General features: G+C 42.6%; 2 protein-coding genes across 2 annotated transcripts; one reads left to right on the forward strand and one right to left on the reverse strand.

Moving 5' to 3' along the window:
• The first annotated feature begins 2022 nt into the window (after positions 1 to 2022).
• On the forward strand, positions 2023 to 2340 carry LOC128590240 (small cysteine and glycine repeat-containing protein 5-like). The gene has a single exon (XM_053597508.1). The coding sequence runs from the start codon at positions 2023 to 2025 to the stop codon at positions 2338 to 2340; it is 318 nt and encodes a 105-aa protein (XP_053453483.1).
• Positions 2341 to 14648: 12308 nt separating this feature from the next.
• Positions 14649 to 14975, reverse strand: LOC128590239 (small cysteine and glycine repeat-containing protein 7-like). Its single transcript, XM_053597507.1, has one exon. It carries the CDS (start codon positions 14973 to 14975, stop codon positions 14649 to 14651), a length of 327 nt encoding a protein of 108 aa, XP_053453482.1.
• Between the last annotated feature and the right edge of the window lie 1263 nt (positions 14976 to 16238).

Genomic DNA, 16238 nt, shown 5'->3' on the forward strand with positions numbered 1-16238 from the left:
CGTCTGGCTCAAAATGTCAGTAGTGCCAAATTTGAGCAAGTTTGCTACAGGGTTGCATCTCTCTAAAGCATTTTTCTGTCTATTATTTCAAAACAACACAACTGCCTGAGACTCGCCTAAAGAAAACTACTCATCAGTTAGTTAACAAAGGTGCATCCAGCCCCACCACACACAAAGCTCTGTGTGGGGAGGTTCTGTAGCTGAACATGTGAAGCCTCTATTTATTTGACTTATAATTTGGAGTGGGAACTAAGGCTGGCAGGGCCACATGTATCAGACCCCTGCAATACGGGTCATGTCAGTTGATTGCAAACTTGCCTTGAATTAATTCACAAAAATACATGTAAAAGTTAAAATACCCCACAGGCCCTTCTTCTGACCACTTCCTTGCTAGTCATTGGGCAGAGGCATTGCTCTCATCTTCCCAACTCTTCTGCGGGTAGCTGCCTCCTATTTCTCATTAATTCCTCTATATGGCAATTTCTTAATTGTCAGTGTTAATTTCTGTTATGGCAAATGGGGATTTAACTCTCTTATATCCTTCTTGCTATATTTGCAGCACTATTTTTAGTGAAATCCACAGCCAATAGTAACTTGATGATTCTAATATGAATATTGCTCACTGTAGAGTCAAATAGTCCCTTGTGTTTTCTCAAGGAAAATCTTTTCTTTTCCTGGGTACTTCATTTAGTTCTCTCTCCCACACAGTCTCTCTTCCTCTCTCTGTTGGCTTTTGTCTTATTTCTCTTCATCTATTTGCCACTGTGGGCCATAGAACCTGGCATGTAGATTGTTCTCTTGGATAGCAATTGAAAAAAATTTTCAAGCACCCAAATTTATTTTTTATTCTAATTACAAATGCCTTCTCATTTTATTTATTTATTTTCATTCATTTTATTTTTTTTAAGACAGAGTCTCACGCTATTGCCCTGGGCCAAGTGCCGTATCATCACAGCTCACAGCAACCTCAAATTCTTGGGTTCACGTCATTCTCTTGGCTCAGTGTCCCAGGTAGCTGCGACTACAGTTGCTGGGACTACAAGTTCTGGCTTGTTTTTCTACTTTTAGTAGAGATGAAATCTCAGTCTTACTTAGGCTGCTCTTGAACTCTTGAGCTCAAGCAATCCACCAGCCTCAGCCTTCCAGAACGGTAGCATTACAGGTGTGAACCATGACATTTGGCTGCTGCCTTCTATTTCATTTCATTTCATTCATTTCATTTCACTTCATGTTGATATGAGGGTACAAACAACCAAATCACAATACTAGGATTTGTTAGTTAGAGTCCCTCTTGTAGCTGTACACCCCAAAGGTGTGCCATATACCCTTACATTGTGCACTGCCTTCTCATTTTAAATGCAATAGGAATTGAGGTGGGAACAGGTAGGCTATTGTGAATGTTTACTAGTGCTTTAAAAACACGGAGTGATGAGACATAGGGCCGGGCTTTACAACTATGTGGTGGGGAAGTAAAACCTTCCTTTCCTGCATAGACAAGCTCTGGCAAGGGTACAGGGGCTGTTTCTGCACTTGACAATGACATTTTTGAATCTCTTTCTCTAGTCTTTGCTAAGAGAACTTCCGGAATAGCCTCCTGATAATGTTGATTTGTTATTTAGATACCAGACCATCAGGTCCAGGTCAAACATGGCATGTCTGACGGTGGGATCCAGCACTTTGGCGAAAGGGCTTTCTGCACGTGCCCAGGACTGTTCATGGTATTCTCTTTCCTGTGACTCCCAAGAGATCTTACTGGAATTTTCAGAGTTGACTCAGAAAATAAACAAAACAATAATCTAATAAATCTAGCTCACAGGTCAAAGGGAAGTAAATAGTATATCAGGAGATTCTCCCATGATAACTAAGCCAAATATTAATAGCAACAAGGAAGTGGTCACGTGTTTTCTCTCTCCTCTGGGGGTGGGTACATAAGGGCCTCCCCTGCAGAAGGGGGCATCTCACCTCCCTCACCTCTCCTGAGTCCTCTCTGCACACCTCTCCCGAGTCCTCTCTGCTGACACCATGGGTTGCTGTGGCTGTGGAGGTTGTGGTGGCGGCTCTGGCAGCTGCGGTGGCAGCTGTGGTGGATGCGGTGGCTGTGGTGGCGGCTGCGGTGGCTGTGGCAGCTGCACCAGCTGCAGGTGCTACCGCGTGGGCTGCTGCTCCTCCTGCTGCCCCGGCTGCCGCGGCTGCTGTGGGGGATGCTGCAGCACGCCCGTGATCTGCTGCTGCCGCCGCACCTGCTGCTCGGGCGGCTCGTGTGGCTGCGGGAAGGGCTGTTGCCAGCAGAAGTGCTGTTGCCAGCAGCAGTGCGGCTGTAAGAAGCGGTGCTGCTGCTAGGGGTGCCCGGCTGTGGGCAGGTGCAGCAGGTAACTGTTGTCCTGTTGGTAAGATTTCCATTATTCCTGCCAGTCCTCTTTGATTTAGAACTACAAGAAATTTCATTGATGTTTCCTGATTCCTGAGATTCTGCCTTGAAATGAAAAATACCAACACAAACCTTCTCTATTGAATCACTTGAGTATGAACCCACCAAAATAGAGTGTGGATGTCTAATGCTATGCTTTCTTGAAATTTTACTGTTGAAATGTTTGTTCCTATTCCTTTTCCTTCTTTCTGTCTGCATCCTATGTCTCTGCTTGTATTCCATTTCTGTAAACCTAAGACAATCTTTTCCCAAGAAACCAATAAAACTGGCATGAAAGACTCATCAATGTCTTTTTCTCTCATGTTATTCAAATGTGTCTAACTTCAGATGTGCACTAACTTTTGGTGCAACCAACCCTGGAAAAGGAAGGAAGACCTCAATGTTTGTTTGAGATGAGCTTAGAATGATTATAAGTAATATGACCCTAATACGTTTGCCAAAATGGCAAAGATGTGGTGGCTTTAATTCTCTTACATATACCAGAAAAGATATCCAGAGCATTGTAACTGGGGCTCTTCTTTTCCCACTTTCTCTCCACCCTTAGAATCAACTTTCTGACAGATTTAAATGTCAGGCTCTAGAGCCAGATGGATTTCCACACCTAAAACAATGTGTCGCTCTGTAGGTGGTGCTTATTTTAGTCTGGTTCTGTTAGCAGACTAAACTTTGATTATAGTGTAATGAGATTTTCAAAAGTTCCATCTCCGGTACTAGTTAATTGTCTTTCTGGCAGATTGTGGTCACCAAATGCGGTAATATTTGAACACATCTGTTAGTAAGAGTTGCATCTTATTAAAAAACTTTATCCACTTTGATTGTATTTTATCACAAGTAAGAATGTTGTAAGAACCTAAAAACAAAGATGTCACCAGGAGCGACTCTCATGCCACTTCTCTGAGTTTTCTGAAAGTGAAACCACATCCATGCGTGATGTTGATAAACCCATGTTCTGAATGGAATGACATTTCCAATGAGTTCTCCATCAGAATTTTGTACTTTACTCTGTTCCCTGTCAAAAGCCAGAGGTGGAATTGCAGGATCGAATGGGAGGTCTAATTTGAGTTCTTTGAGGATTCTCTATACTTCCTTCTAAAAATGTTGCATTAGTTTGCAGTCCCACCAGCAGTGTAAAAGTGTTCCCTTCTCTCCACATCCATGGCAGCTTTGGGACTTTGTGATGTGGGCCATTCTCACTGGGGTTAAGAGCTATCTCAGGGTGTAATGGCCACCAACCCAGGAATGGATCACCAAGCTGTGGTATATGTATGCCTTGGAATGATAATCATCCATTAAAAAAGATGGAGACTTTACATCTTTTGTATCAACCTGGATTGAGGTGGAACATATTCTTCTTAGTAAGCCCTAACAAAAATGGAGAAGCAAGAATCCAATATACTCAATTCTAATATGAAGGCAGTAGATGAGCTAATGGATGTGTGTGTGTGTGTGTGTGTGTAGGAAAACCAGGGGTTGGGGAGGGGGGGAGGTCATGGTGTGTCTCTCACCTCTTGGGGGTGGGATGCAATTATAAGAGGGACTATGTCTAACAAATGCGATCAGAGTAGCCTAATTCTTTGTACCTCAGTGAATCCCAAACAATAAAAAAGAAAGAAGAAGAAGTGGGAGATGCAGAAGAGTTCTGCATGGGGTTGGCAGCCGCCCACGCCTGAGCAAGGTGACTTATTCTCACTGGTTGTTGCTCCTGGGCCTGAGATCTGCAGGAGGTCTCCTCTCCTCTCTTTCTTCCATTCTTGGAAGTACTCACACAGAGCAGATGCTTCAGGAATACTTCAGGGAAAAGTATTGCAGAAGAGGCTGTAGGAGAGGGGCAAGTTCCAAGTCCACACCAAATAATAATGCCAGGGATGCCCCCAAAGACAGGTTGTTGACAGGGATACACAAGGCTTGGGGGAAAATGAGCACTTCTTCCCTGGCCCAAGACAGACCAAGAGGCTAAGAGGCTACAGCACTGGCTCTGGAGTTTTTAACTTATCACCTGCTGGTTCCAGCATCAATAAGTACATCAAAAGAACCAGATAATACCATACAGCAGATGAACCGGCTTCCACATGTATCTGGAAAACGCAAACTTTGTGTCTGGTGGCACATGGTGGACACAGTAGACTACACAGAAATGAGGGAGGCCAGGACCATGTCTGGACTAATAGAGGGAGACTGGATCTCGGAGGCAAATCTTGACTTCTGAGGATAATAAGAACAACAACAAAATACACAGCAGCAGCATATTTTATAGGTACATTATAGTCACTTATTCCACAAATATTTATGAGCTACCATGTGTTCAGCACTATTCTAGCCACCAAGAATACTTCAATGAACAAAACAGATGCAAATATCTGCACTCGTAGAACTGATAACCAAGTCACTGAAGACAGCACATGTAATAAATAAGTATACTATGTAGCATATAAGAGACTAGAATATCCATATGCACCATGGTCAGATCAAATACAAATATAGATCTCTGACCTATAAACTGTAGCTTGTCATCCTAGGAAATCCATCCATTATCTGTCATAGCCAGCCTGGGCAGCCAGACTACTATCTACAAGTTGGACATACAGGAAGTTAGACTACTATCTCTTCCAAACAATACAAGAAGCCAAATAATGAAAATTGACCCCAAATGGTCAGGACTCAATTAACAACTGACAGCATCTCTAATTCTTGTCCCCCTTTTCAACTTAGGACCAATAAGGGAAAGCCAAATATGTACCCCTAACCAATCACACAGGATGCCCTGCTTCCAGGGAACCCATGTGCAGGCAAGTTTGCCATGATGACAGCCTCCAATCCAGGCCGACCAAAGCCTTACTGCTCCTCTGCCTGAGTTTGAGTGTCTGCCAAATGCGAGTGATGATGGTTGACTCCTTTGCTACAGCAAATGTTGCATAAAATGGACTTTGCCTGTACTCTCTTGATCAATCTTCAATATTTCCACAAGTCTCAAGAACTCTACTCCTGGCTTAGTGCCTGTAGCTCAGCAGCTAGGGCACCAGCCACAGAACCCCCAGAGCTGACAGTCGAGGCCTGCCAAACAACAATGACTACAACCAAAAAATAGCTGGGCATTGTGGCGGGTGCCTGTAGTCCCGGATACTTGGGAGGCTGAGACAAAAGAATTGCTTAAGCCCAAGAGTTTGAGGTTGCCATTGCCCTCTACCGAGGGCAACGTAGTAAGACTCTGTCTCAAAAAAAAAAAAAAAGAATTCTACTCCTATGTGTGTAGAAATTCTTGCACCTGTGCTCCAGCAGATACAAACAAGAATGCTCCTAGTGACACTGTCTAACATGGCAAACACTTGGAAATAACAGGAGTTCCCATCACCTGGAGAGTAGACAGACAAAAGAATTACAGCATATTCACAGAGAGGAATGTGTATGGATACTGTAAACCCAGATTCAAAGACAGTCAAAAGAATGATCCACACAAGCTTGCGGGTAAGGACTACCTTGGGTGTAGGGAAGCAAGAGGACAGGCTGGGCGATGAGGAACTTTATAGTTAGACCAAATCATCAAGTTTCTGGCCTGTGATGTTATTAAAACAATTAGCAAATTAAATAGAGAAGGCTATGCTTAGAGTATATTATGTACAAAAGAGATTGTGGTCCAACATTTTCTTTGCCTCTTATAAAATAAAGAATGTTAAATTGGGGTTTATGAAAAAAATAAATAAAGCAGGGTATGAGAGATTGGGATTGTAGGACACGTAGGTGAGATTTCAGCTTTACATTGTGTATTGCAAATAGCACTCAGAACGTGACATTTGGGCAAAGACTACAAGGTGATAGTGAGCGAACTGTGCAGTTACCTTGGACAAAAGCATTCTAGAAAGTGGGCAGGACACAGTGAGAACACCGTTCAGCCAGCACCAGTTGAATGAGCGTGCTTGGAGTATAGAGTTCAGTAAGGTATGGGAGGGCTGCATTTCTTGGGTAGTCATGTTAGGTCGTTATTGCCCCAGCATTGATGGTGAGTGGAGTGGGGAAGCTGCCAAGGGATCACTGCCTTCCGTGGGAAAATGATACTCAGAACAGTGCCTTGAGAACTGACTTTGTTAGGAGCCAGGATGACCTGTGAGAGCAAGTTTGTCAACCTTTTTTATCTCATGGTACACCTGAACCTATCGTGAACCTTCTGAGGCACACTTAAATTATGTTGATTATAAAAAAGAGTAAAAAAAGAATACACTAACTGTGCTTTGAACTTCTTTTGAAAATGTTCTTTAAAATTTTTTGTGGCACACACACCTAAGATCCTGTCGTGACACGCTAGCGTGCTGCAGCTCACTGGTGGAGTTAGAAGTGCTACAGGAAGCTCTTGCTACGTGGGGGTGATGGGGCGCCGACCTGTGGGGTGGGCGGGGGGTGATGTTCAAGTAACAAGTGAATTTGCTGATAAATCCACTTCAGGGCATTAAGAAAAAACAAAAAACAGAAGCCAAGTTGGTACCAATGTCTTGTTGGCCCATGTAGCAGAAAGAATAGAGTTTCTGTGAACTGAGATTAAGTGGAAAAGGCATATCTGTGGGAAAACATACTCTTTGGGGGGCTGGGGGACCTGGTAAGATCAAGAGTTCAGTTTCTAACATGTAAACTAAAGCGTGTCAACTGTCATCCTTCCTATAATTGTGTCTCCTGTAAAACCCTGGTCTCGAGCAGGGCAGTTTCACATAAAAATTTAAAGCAGTGCTCTGTCTGAGATGTGGACACATCCATTACCGTCTTGTCCTGCTGGTTTGATTCAGGTCCACAGGTAGACAAGCACTTGCCCCTTGTTCACTCCAAGGCTGACACAGATGTTCTATCCTGTCATGTCAATTTGAAATAGATTTCTGGTATTTTGATACGGAGCTGTTTTCTCTGCACAGATTCAGGCAGTTCCTTGCCTGGGGGCCAAGCAGTGGGTGGTCTTATTCAAGCCCATGCTCACAAGTGGTTTGCAGTACTGACCTCTGGTCTCTACAAAAGATGCCCTACTTCTCTTTGAACTCCCAGCTGAAGGAGGGACTGCAAAAATGAACAGTACAGAGTTTGACACATTTCAACAGAGGTGTAATATTCACTTCTCACACCATGATACTTGACATATGCAGGGGTAAGGAGGCCCTGATGTTAATTCGTTGAGTCCTAGAGCAATTGTCCACCTGCGGATTTGGGCAGAGGACAAGCCCATGCCACGTGGGAAGGAGCCAGGTGGGATTCACCCTGAAGGGAGCAGATATTCTAACTGTCCATCGCCTTGGGCTGGAGCAGATCTAGGAGCAGGACATGGGAGATGCCCTGCAGGGGGTCAGGGAATCCTCCTTTCCTTGCAGTTTAATTGTGGTTTCTGGCTGGACTCCAGGGAGAGCAAAGATGCTTGCGGTCTTTCCTTAGGAGGAGGGAACTGGCTGGTGTGACCCAGCAAGCGGCATGGGCCAGAGGGCTGAGCCCTTCTGAGAAGCACCCACAGGATGTATTTGTCCAGGATTTTAAATTACTCTCTGTTGTCTTTGAACCTTAAATAGAGATGTGCCAGCAATTATAATCTGGGATCCGAAAGGTTGTACAGAGTTAAAGAAAGACCCTGCTCCACCCTTGGATGGAGGATGGAGAAAGGGCGCTTAGCATAAATGGCATAGAAGTAGTGGACACCAGTGGAGTTTGCCCAGCTGGTGAAGAAGAGGCCAGAGGCAGAGGGAGAATGTGGTGTAGGATGGGATGGGGTGGGAGCTGCTGCGTCTGGGTACGTGACCAGCCCCAGGGATCTCTTGGGACAAACTAGGGTAGGGGACATGGCACAGCAGTGACCACCAGAAGGATTAAATTCCAGCAAAAGCTGGAGGGTGGATCCAGCCATCATCACTGGGGAATTTAATGAAAATCTGACCCTCGTCTAATCAGAGGTCCAGACATTTGGGGGCCTGAAGGGCAGCATGTCACTGCAGTTTATCCTTTTACTGCATAGCTATTTTATGGGGGAAATAATAGTGTTGTACATATACGTGTACAGATACTGTAGACCTGAAAATAAAACACGCTGGATGCTGATACGGCAACTATCACGTGTAGTTACACCATTTATTGGGCCAAATTCCTATACGTGAATTTTTAGGTTGTTTCCAATATTTGCTATTATAAATAATCTTGTAATGAATGTCTAAATGATACACCCAGGCATAGGGTCAGATTCGCAAGATTTAAATCCTAGATCGAATTCTTACGGATTTGTGCAATGACTTAACCTCTCTGGTGTCCCCTTCCTAAAACAGAAAAAATATTACGACCTAACTCACTGAGTTATTATGCCAGTTAATTAATTAGTCGGTACCACAAAATAAGAGCTCTTCTATTAGCTGGATGTTACATCACTTTTTCCCTCTTATTATTTCCTTGAGGCAAGTTTCTAGAGATATAATTACCAGGTAACATACTTTGAATAGTGATAAAAACTACCAACTGGTCTTCTATAAAATTTATACCAGCTATTCCCACCCAATGTGATTAAAACATTTTGTTAATACAGTAGGTAAAAAATTAGTATTTTTTTAAATTAGCATTTTTATTAGTAGTAGAGTATTTCTAATTATACAGTATTCATTGATCTTTTATATTTTTAAATTTTACTGAGAAAGAACTTTAAACATGTACAATAAGGTCTCATGTATAAAGCTTAAACAATGATCAATTCTTGGCCAATTATTTTGAAGCAAATTTCTAAGATACACAAATATTAGCATGTGTATATAAAAAGGTAAGTGCTTAAATCAAAATTTGACCACAATACCATTGTAATGACTAAAAATTAGGAATATTTTAAATATCTTTTAATAATTAATCTGTATTATATCTTGAACTACAAATTCCCCCAATTAATTAAGTTTAAAAACAGTTACCTGGTTGAGTCAGGATTCTAAGGAGGGCTGTGTATCACTGCAGTTGGTAGAAATATCTCTTAAAGTTTCTTTTATTTTCTAAGTGCCCCTTCCATTTTTCTGTTTCTTTCATTCTTCTTGAACTTTGTTCTTCCTATAGAGTTTTCCATGGTCAAATTTTGGATTCTGATAATTGCATTTAACATCCTGTATTTCCAGTAAATTGGAAATTATATCTAGGACTTTCTGCAACTAAGTTTATGTTTTGGGACAAGAATGCTTCATGGTTTTTCCAATAAGAGACATGTAATTCTATCTGTCATTCTTATGTGATATTGGCATCCACTGTTAGTCATAGTTAATTCATTACGCTTGCAAAATGGTGGTTGAAACTACACAATTTTCCTCATTTCTTAGCTGGAATCCTTCTACAGAGAGAAATGACCTTCCTCAACTCTTTGCTTACTTATCAAAGGCAGGATAATTGCCTGATTTTCTTCCCACCTTAAAAAAAAAATAAATTTCAAAGATAGTACATTGATTTTCCAGCATCTTCTAAAGATGATTAATGGGTTTTAAAGAAAAATTTGCTCTTATTATGGATCTAAAAATATTTTCACTCTTCAGTAGTTTCTTTGTTTTCTGGTGTGACAAGATGTTCAAGGCTTATTTTTTATGCCCCAAACCTAGAATAATTCTTTTTTTTTTTGCAGTTTTTGGCCAGGGCTGAGTTTGAACCCACCACCTCTGGCATATGGGGCCGGCACCCTACTCTTTTGAGCCACAGGCACCGCCAATCATTCATTTTTTCCAAAGACCTCTGGTTTACATTTCTCTTTAAAATACCTGCCTCTGGGATGGTTGCTGCGGCTCAAGGAATAGGGCGTCTGTCCCATATGCCGGAGGTGGCGGGTTCAAACCCAGCCCTGGCCAAAAACCACAAAAAAAAAAATACCTGCCTCTGTCCTTCACACATTTTTCCCATATGGATTTATAAAAGCTGTTTATGTATGAAGATATTAATATTTTGTCCTATGAATATATATACATATATTAGAATATATTTGTATATATATTCCCCCATTTAGAAATTTTGAAGCTTTGTTTTTGTCAGAAACTTAAACATTTCTAAGTTATATGTATCAGTTTTATCTTTTATGATTTTTGGTTTGATGCCATATTAAGCAAGGTATTCTATAGCCCAGGAGTATAAAACTATTCTTTCATATTTTTAATTATTCTTATAGTTTTATTTTTTTTTTTATTTTTTTTTTTTTGTAGAGACAGAGTCTCACTTTATGGCCCTCGGTAGAGTGCCATGGCCTCACACAGCTCACAGCAACCTCCAACTCCTGGGCTCAAGCGATTCTCTTGCCTCAGCCTCCCGAGTAGCTGGGACTACAGGCGCCCGCCACAACGCCCGGCTATTTTTTGGTTGCAGTTTGGCCGGGGCCGGGCTTGAACCCGCGACCCTCGGTATATGGGGCCGGCGCCCTACTGACTGAGCCACAGGCGCCGCCCTATAGTTTTATTTTTCATATTTCAATACTCAATCCATCTAGGATTTATGAGGATTTGATGTGATGTAAGGGTTTTACTTAAAAAAAAAATCATCTTATATTGTGCAATAGTTTTGTAACATGTTACCATTGGGGGAGCTGGATTAAGAGTATGTGAGACCAGGGCAGTGCCTGTGGCTCAAAGGAGTAGGGTGCCAGCCCCCTATGCTGGAGGTGGTGGGTTCAAACCCACCCCGGGCCAAAAACTGCAAAAAAAAAAAAAAGAGTACGTGAGACCTTTTTATACTATTTTTGCAACTAGAAGTCTATAATAATTTCAGAATAAAAATAAAAACATTTTGTCATATTTTTGTGATTGGCATCCAAGTTAACTTTTCCAAATGGTTAGCTACATGTCCAATTGCTTAAGTAGCTCAGTGGTGGATATGAGATAATTACAGGAGTTATATATGTAATTGGATATTATGTGATCTCATTAAACATAGTTTCTAAAAAGCAAATCTTTGATAAACAATGTAATTTCATGAGTCAATGTTAAGTTAAAATCAGAATACAAAATTATATATTCATAATGCTTTTAATTTTGTTATATAAATGCACAGGAAATATTGCTGTATGAATTAAAAGGAAAAAATGAGTAGATTAGCAATGGAGAAATTTGGTGGACATCATGTTCATTGTGTGATCAAATTTAACATCACTAGTAATAGGATAAGCTGACATCACACACTTTTTGATGTGATACACTGAGAAAAACACATCAACTATTTTTTTAAAATTTTTACTTATTTATTTTTTGAGACAGAGTCTCAAGTTGCCACCCGGGGTAGAGTGCTAGGGCATCATAGCTCACAGCAACCTCCAACTCTTGGGCTCAAGTGATCCTCTTGCCTCAGTTTTTCTATTTTTTTTTTAGTAGAGATGGGGTCTTGATTTTGCTTAGGTTGTTCTCAAACTCTTGAGCTCAAGCAATCCACCTGCCTCGGCCTCCCAGAGTGCTAGGATTACAGACATGAGCCACCATGTCCAGCCATCAACTCTGTAATATTCCTATGAATCTGACCACAAGAAAACAATAAGACAAATCCATACTGAGGGTTATTTTGCAAAATAACTTGTTAAAAATAAAATAGTGGAGGACCATCATAGGTCAAAACTGACTAAAAATATATCTTTGATTGGATTCAAGTTGAAAAATTACTAAAAAGCAGATGTAAAAATAAACTATAAACTATAGGACATTCTTGGAATAATTGTGGAAATTTAAGATTGGTTGTATATTATGTAATAGCGTGTGTCACTTTTAAATTTCTTGAATGTGATAGTTTGAAGGCGGGTATACCTTTTAGGGGGTGCATGCTAAAGATTTTAGGTAAAATATCATTTCTGCAACTTAATCTCAAATGACAGACAGAAAACACTAACACAGAAAGTGCAGCAAAGTGTTAACCATTGGCAAACTTAAAGAAATGGTATATAGCAGCGGTTCTCAACCTGTGGGTTGTGACTCACAGGAACTGTATTAAAGGGTCGCGGCCTTAGGAAGGTTGAAAACCACTGGTATATAGAATCTTATTGTAATATTCTTGCAACTTTCCTGGGGGGGGGGTTGAGAGTTTCCCAAATAAAAAATATTGGGAAAAAATAAAGCATAACACAAATGGAAGGAAATACAACAAAATAGCAAAAGTGGTTGTTATAGATGCTATTAATTTTCCTCTTTTATACTTTAAATTCAGAAAAAAAAATTTTTTCAGAAGGGGAAAACAAAATCACTCTGTTTTCCCTGTTTTTCTTTCCCAATGTTCCGTGTCAATTTTCATCATTTGAAATGATAACAGGTATACTCAGGAAAGAGGTAAGGGCAGCTGTTGGTGTTTAGGTGTGACACTTCACAGAGCGTTTGGGGAGGTGCTTTTGCTATCCACAGCATGCATTCTGGAGCAATCCTCACCTTTGCTGTGAACTTGTATTATGGAATCAGTCTCATCTGTTTTAGGTATGGTCTAATTCCCTGACTAGAGAAGATGTTCTGGGTAGGGCATATAAAAATCCGAAAACAGAATAAGGTTAGGGAGAATAATGTAATGAAACCTCTAGTTTGAACTAACTTGTATGCAACAATCCACTGATTTTACCCCCAAATGCTGCCCTTTCAGCCCCTGGGGACCTGAGACATTGTGGTCTTTGGGCAGTTGAAGATCAGCAGCTGCACCCCACCCAGAAGGGAAGGCAGCACTCTCATGTTGTCACTCTGCTTTTTTTTCCTGCAGTCCCTTCACCCAGTGTCACAGCCGTGGGGTATGCTCGAAGAGACACCTGGGCCCCATCTTGTAGAATTAGGAGCACTGCCCTCCCTGGCTGAGAGCTCGTCAGCTGCAACGTCACGGAACACTACAACGCACACCAATGTTTGTGCCATCTCAAAGCCTGCAGGGTTTCCAGCCAGTTCGGTCTTCCTTCTTCATGACATCTATCCTAATTTCGTTTATTTTTTCTGTAGGGTCTCCACACAACACCTTGCGTGTGTCTTGCTGGTAAACAAGTTTTCCTTGACTTCATGTTATGATTTAGGGGGATAAATTTAGGTTTACACAAATGATATCATACACACTCTACTTTGATTTTTTTTGAACATTTAATAGCTCTTGAATTCTTCCTTTTCATTTCATAGAGATCTATCTCATTTTCTCCTACATTAAAAATAATTTTTCTGATTCTCCCTGGTTATTCCAGGATATTGCAACCTTTTTAGAGCCTATACAATGTTCAGTTTTGTGGATACAGCATTTAATCTGGCCCTAATGACAGAAATTTATGTAAGTAGATAAAAAAGGCAGATTCTGATGCCCCAGGTAGATTTTGTCAAGTTGTGTGTGTGCACGCACCTGTACTTGAACGTTAATGTCAGTTTAAGCCTTTCTTGAAAAAACTGTTAGTAGTTCAAATCATGATCTAGATTCAAAACAAATAAAAAGTTAAAATTTTAATGCTGATTAATATAGAGCTCTTGTTACAGAAGTAGTTCATGCTCAGAATAAATTCAGTCAGTGCCGGGAGGGCTCTTTCTTCCCTACTCAATGCTTGTCATTCGTCCACCCACAGAGGTCATCACCAAATAAGAAGCTGTAGTGAGTCAACATTGGAAGGAGAATTTAGTATAATTTATTAGACATTTACAATGTTGCTATTTAATAATTAGAAATACAAACCACCAATGGAGAACTTGGGAATCCACCGTATTACCCAGACAGGACAATGATGTAGAATAGCAAGGACCACGTTCTGGGAACACAATTTTGAGTGTCCTGATCCCATCAGGCTGCTCTTCAGATGCTGAGAGATACTCACACCCTTCCACTTACAACTGGTTTAGACACATTACAATTGTTGAAGGCTTGTGGTGCCCCACACAAAGAGAGGGACACAAAAGCGAGGCCCTAAATCAGGGTCTGAGGAGATGGACCTCACACAGCAGGGCAGGAGCAGTGGACAGGTGCAGATGGAGGGAGCAGAGGCCAGGCCTGCCTCCCCCAGGACAGTCGAACTAGTAGCATCTGCCAGGTGCTGTGGCCACCAGGGCCAGCGGCCAGCAAAGGAGTAATCAGGAAATTTTCCATCTTTGTACTTGGATGGCATTGTATGAGATGCCCATGCTGCCTTAAACATGGAAATAATTAAACTACAGAGCATGCGAACCAAGGGGAAACATGCCATAAACTCCACGTGATTGGGTGACAGCAGGGGTACCCAGCGTGGGATGGAGGAAAGTCTTACCAGCAGCGTGGGTGCCCCTAGCACCTGCCCACAGCTGGGCGTCCCCTAGCAGCAGCATCGCTTCTTACAGCCGCACTGCTGCTGGCAACAGCACTTCTGCTGGCAACAGCCCTTCCCGCAGCCACAGCCACACGAGCCGCCCGAGCAGCAGGTGCGGCGGCAGCAGCAGATCACGGGCGTGCTGCAGCACCCCCCACAGCAGCCGCGGCAGCCGGGGCAGCAGGAGGAGCAGCAGCCCACGCGGTAGCACCTGCAGCTGGTGCAGCCGCCACAGCCACCGCAGCCGCCACCACAGCCACCGCAGCCGCCACCACAGCTGCCACCGCAGCCGCCACAGCCACCACCACAACCTCCACAGCCACAGCAACCCATGGTGTCAGCAGAGAGCACTCTGGAGAAGTGAGCAGAGAGAACTCAGGAGAGGTGAGGAGGGAGGACTCAGGAGAGGTGAGGGAGGTGAGATGCCCCCTTCTGCGGGGGAGGCCCTTATATAGTGCCCCTCTTTATTTTTAGCCCAACGTCTGTGCAAGCATCTCACACGGCCTTTTATTTACTTCCTTCTTGGGCACTCCTGATGTGATGACATTGCTAATTTTAGCACAGTAGTCTCTTTAGAAAGCCTTTGAGTGTTCTGTTACAAATGAAGTAATTATGTGTTGTATCTTTACTACAGAAGTAGAAAATGATTGCCAAAAAAGTATAAGAAAAAAATAGTTCTAGGGTTGAAAGGGATGCCCATCACCAGCCGCCGTAGGTATTTCCCGAGTGTCCTGTGAGCACCAGAATTTCTCCAGGGCACAAGACTGCAAGGGGGGCCGGAATAGTCCTTACAGCCTTCAGGTTGATGAGAAGTATATCAAGGGAGGGTATTTTGAGGCCTCCTTCTCTTGCTCTTAAAAAGTGCCCCGGGACACTCGAGGGAAGGACAACCACTGCAAAGCCAGGTGGTCCCGGACCTGGAAACTGCAGCATCATTCCTGGAGGGACAGAGGGCTTCCCCCAGCAGGTGCCTGGGCCTCTAGTGAGTCGTCAGCCCAGGAATGCACTGGGCAGGTCTTCGGTCCTGAAGCAAGTCTAGCAAGGCTGTAATCCTATGGGCTGGGTCACACCCACGGGCTACCTGGGGCAGGAAATGGAGGCCTGACAGTGGAGTCAGTGGGACTGAGAGGGAGCATTGCAAATAAACATTCCATGAGCACGGGCGGGCCTGACCCTGGGCTGGGAACCGAGATTAGATGCCAGAACAGGCAAACAGCAGACAGAAACCTCCCTCCTGGCAGCTGCCGTTGGAGTAGGCCCCGTGTACTTGGCATTTTTAGCAGTTGAGGTTGCACTTTTTTCTTTTCCCCTCCTCCTCCTCCTGTTTCAATGACCAAGCAATTCTTCTGGCCATTGGAAAACCCAAGGGAGCTACAGAAAAATAAAACAAATTGTAAGGTGAGATATGATGTGAAAACTAATACCTTATAAAATGCCTCCTTGTAGCTTTTGATACTGGTTTTCCACTAACTCTCAAGAAGTTTTTTATAACTTAAGGATGTGTGTTGAATCTCAGCAGAAATTGTCTAACCCAGGACACCTGAGAAGTAAACATGGAAACAAGAGGTCGTTTACCTGGCTCTGGGTTCACTCTCA

The sequence above is a fragment of the Nycticebus coucang genome, chromosome 7 (assembly GCF_027406575.1).
Source record: "Nycticebus coucang isolate mNycCou1 chromosome 7, mNycCou1.pri, whole genome shotgun sequence".
In the NCBI taxonomy this organism is placed as follows: domain Eukaryota; kingdom Metazoa; phylum Chordata; class Mammalia; order Primates; family Lorisidae; genus Nycticebus; species Nycticebus coucang.

What these genes read in the sequence shown, in the direction of transcription:
- LOC128590240 (XM_053597508.1), top strand. Translation starts at nt 2,023, where the DNA reads ATGGGTTGCTGTGGCTGTGGAGGTTGTGGTGGCGGCTCTGGCAGCTGC.
- LOC128590239 (XM_053597507.1), bottom strand. Translation starts at nt 14,975, where the DNA reads ATGGGTTGCTGTGGCTGTGGAGGTTGTGGTGGTGGCTGTGGCGGCTGC.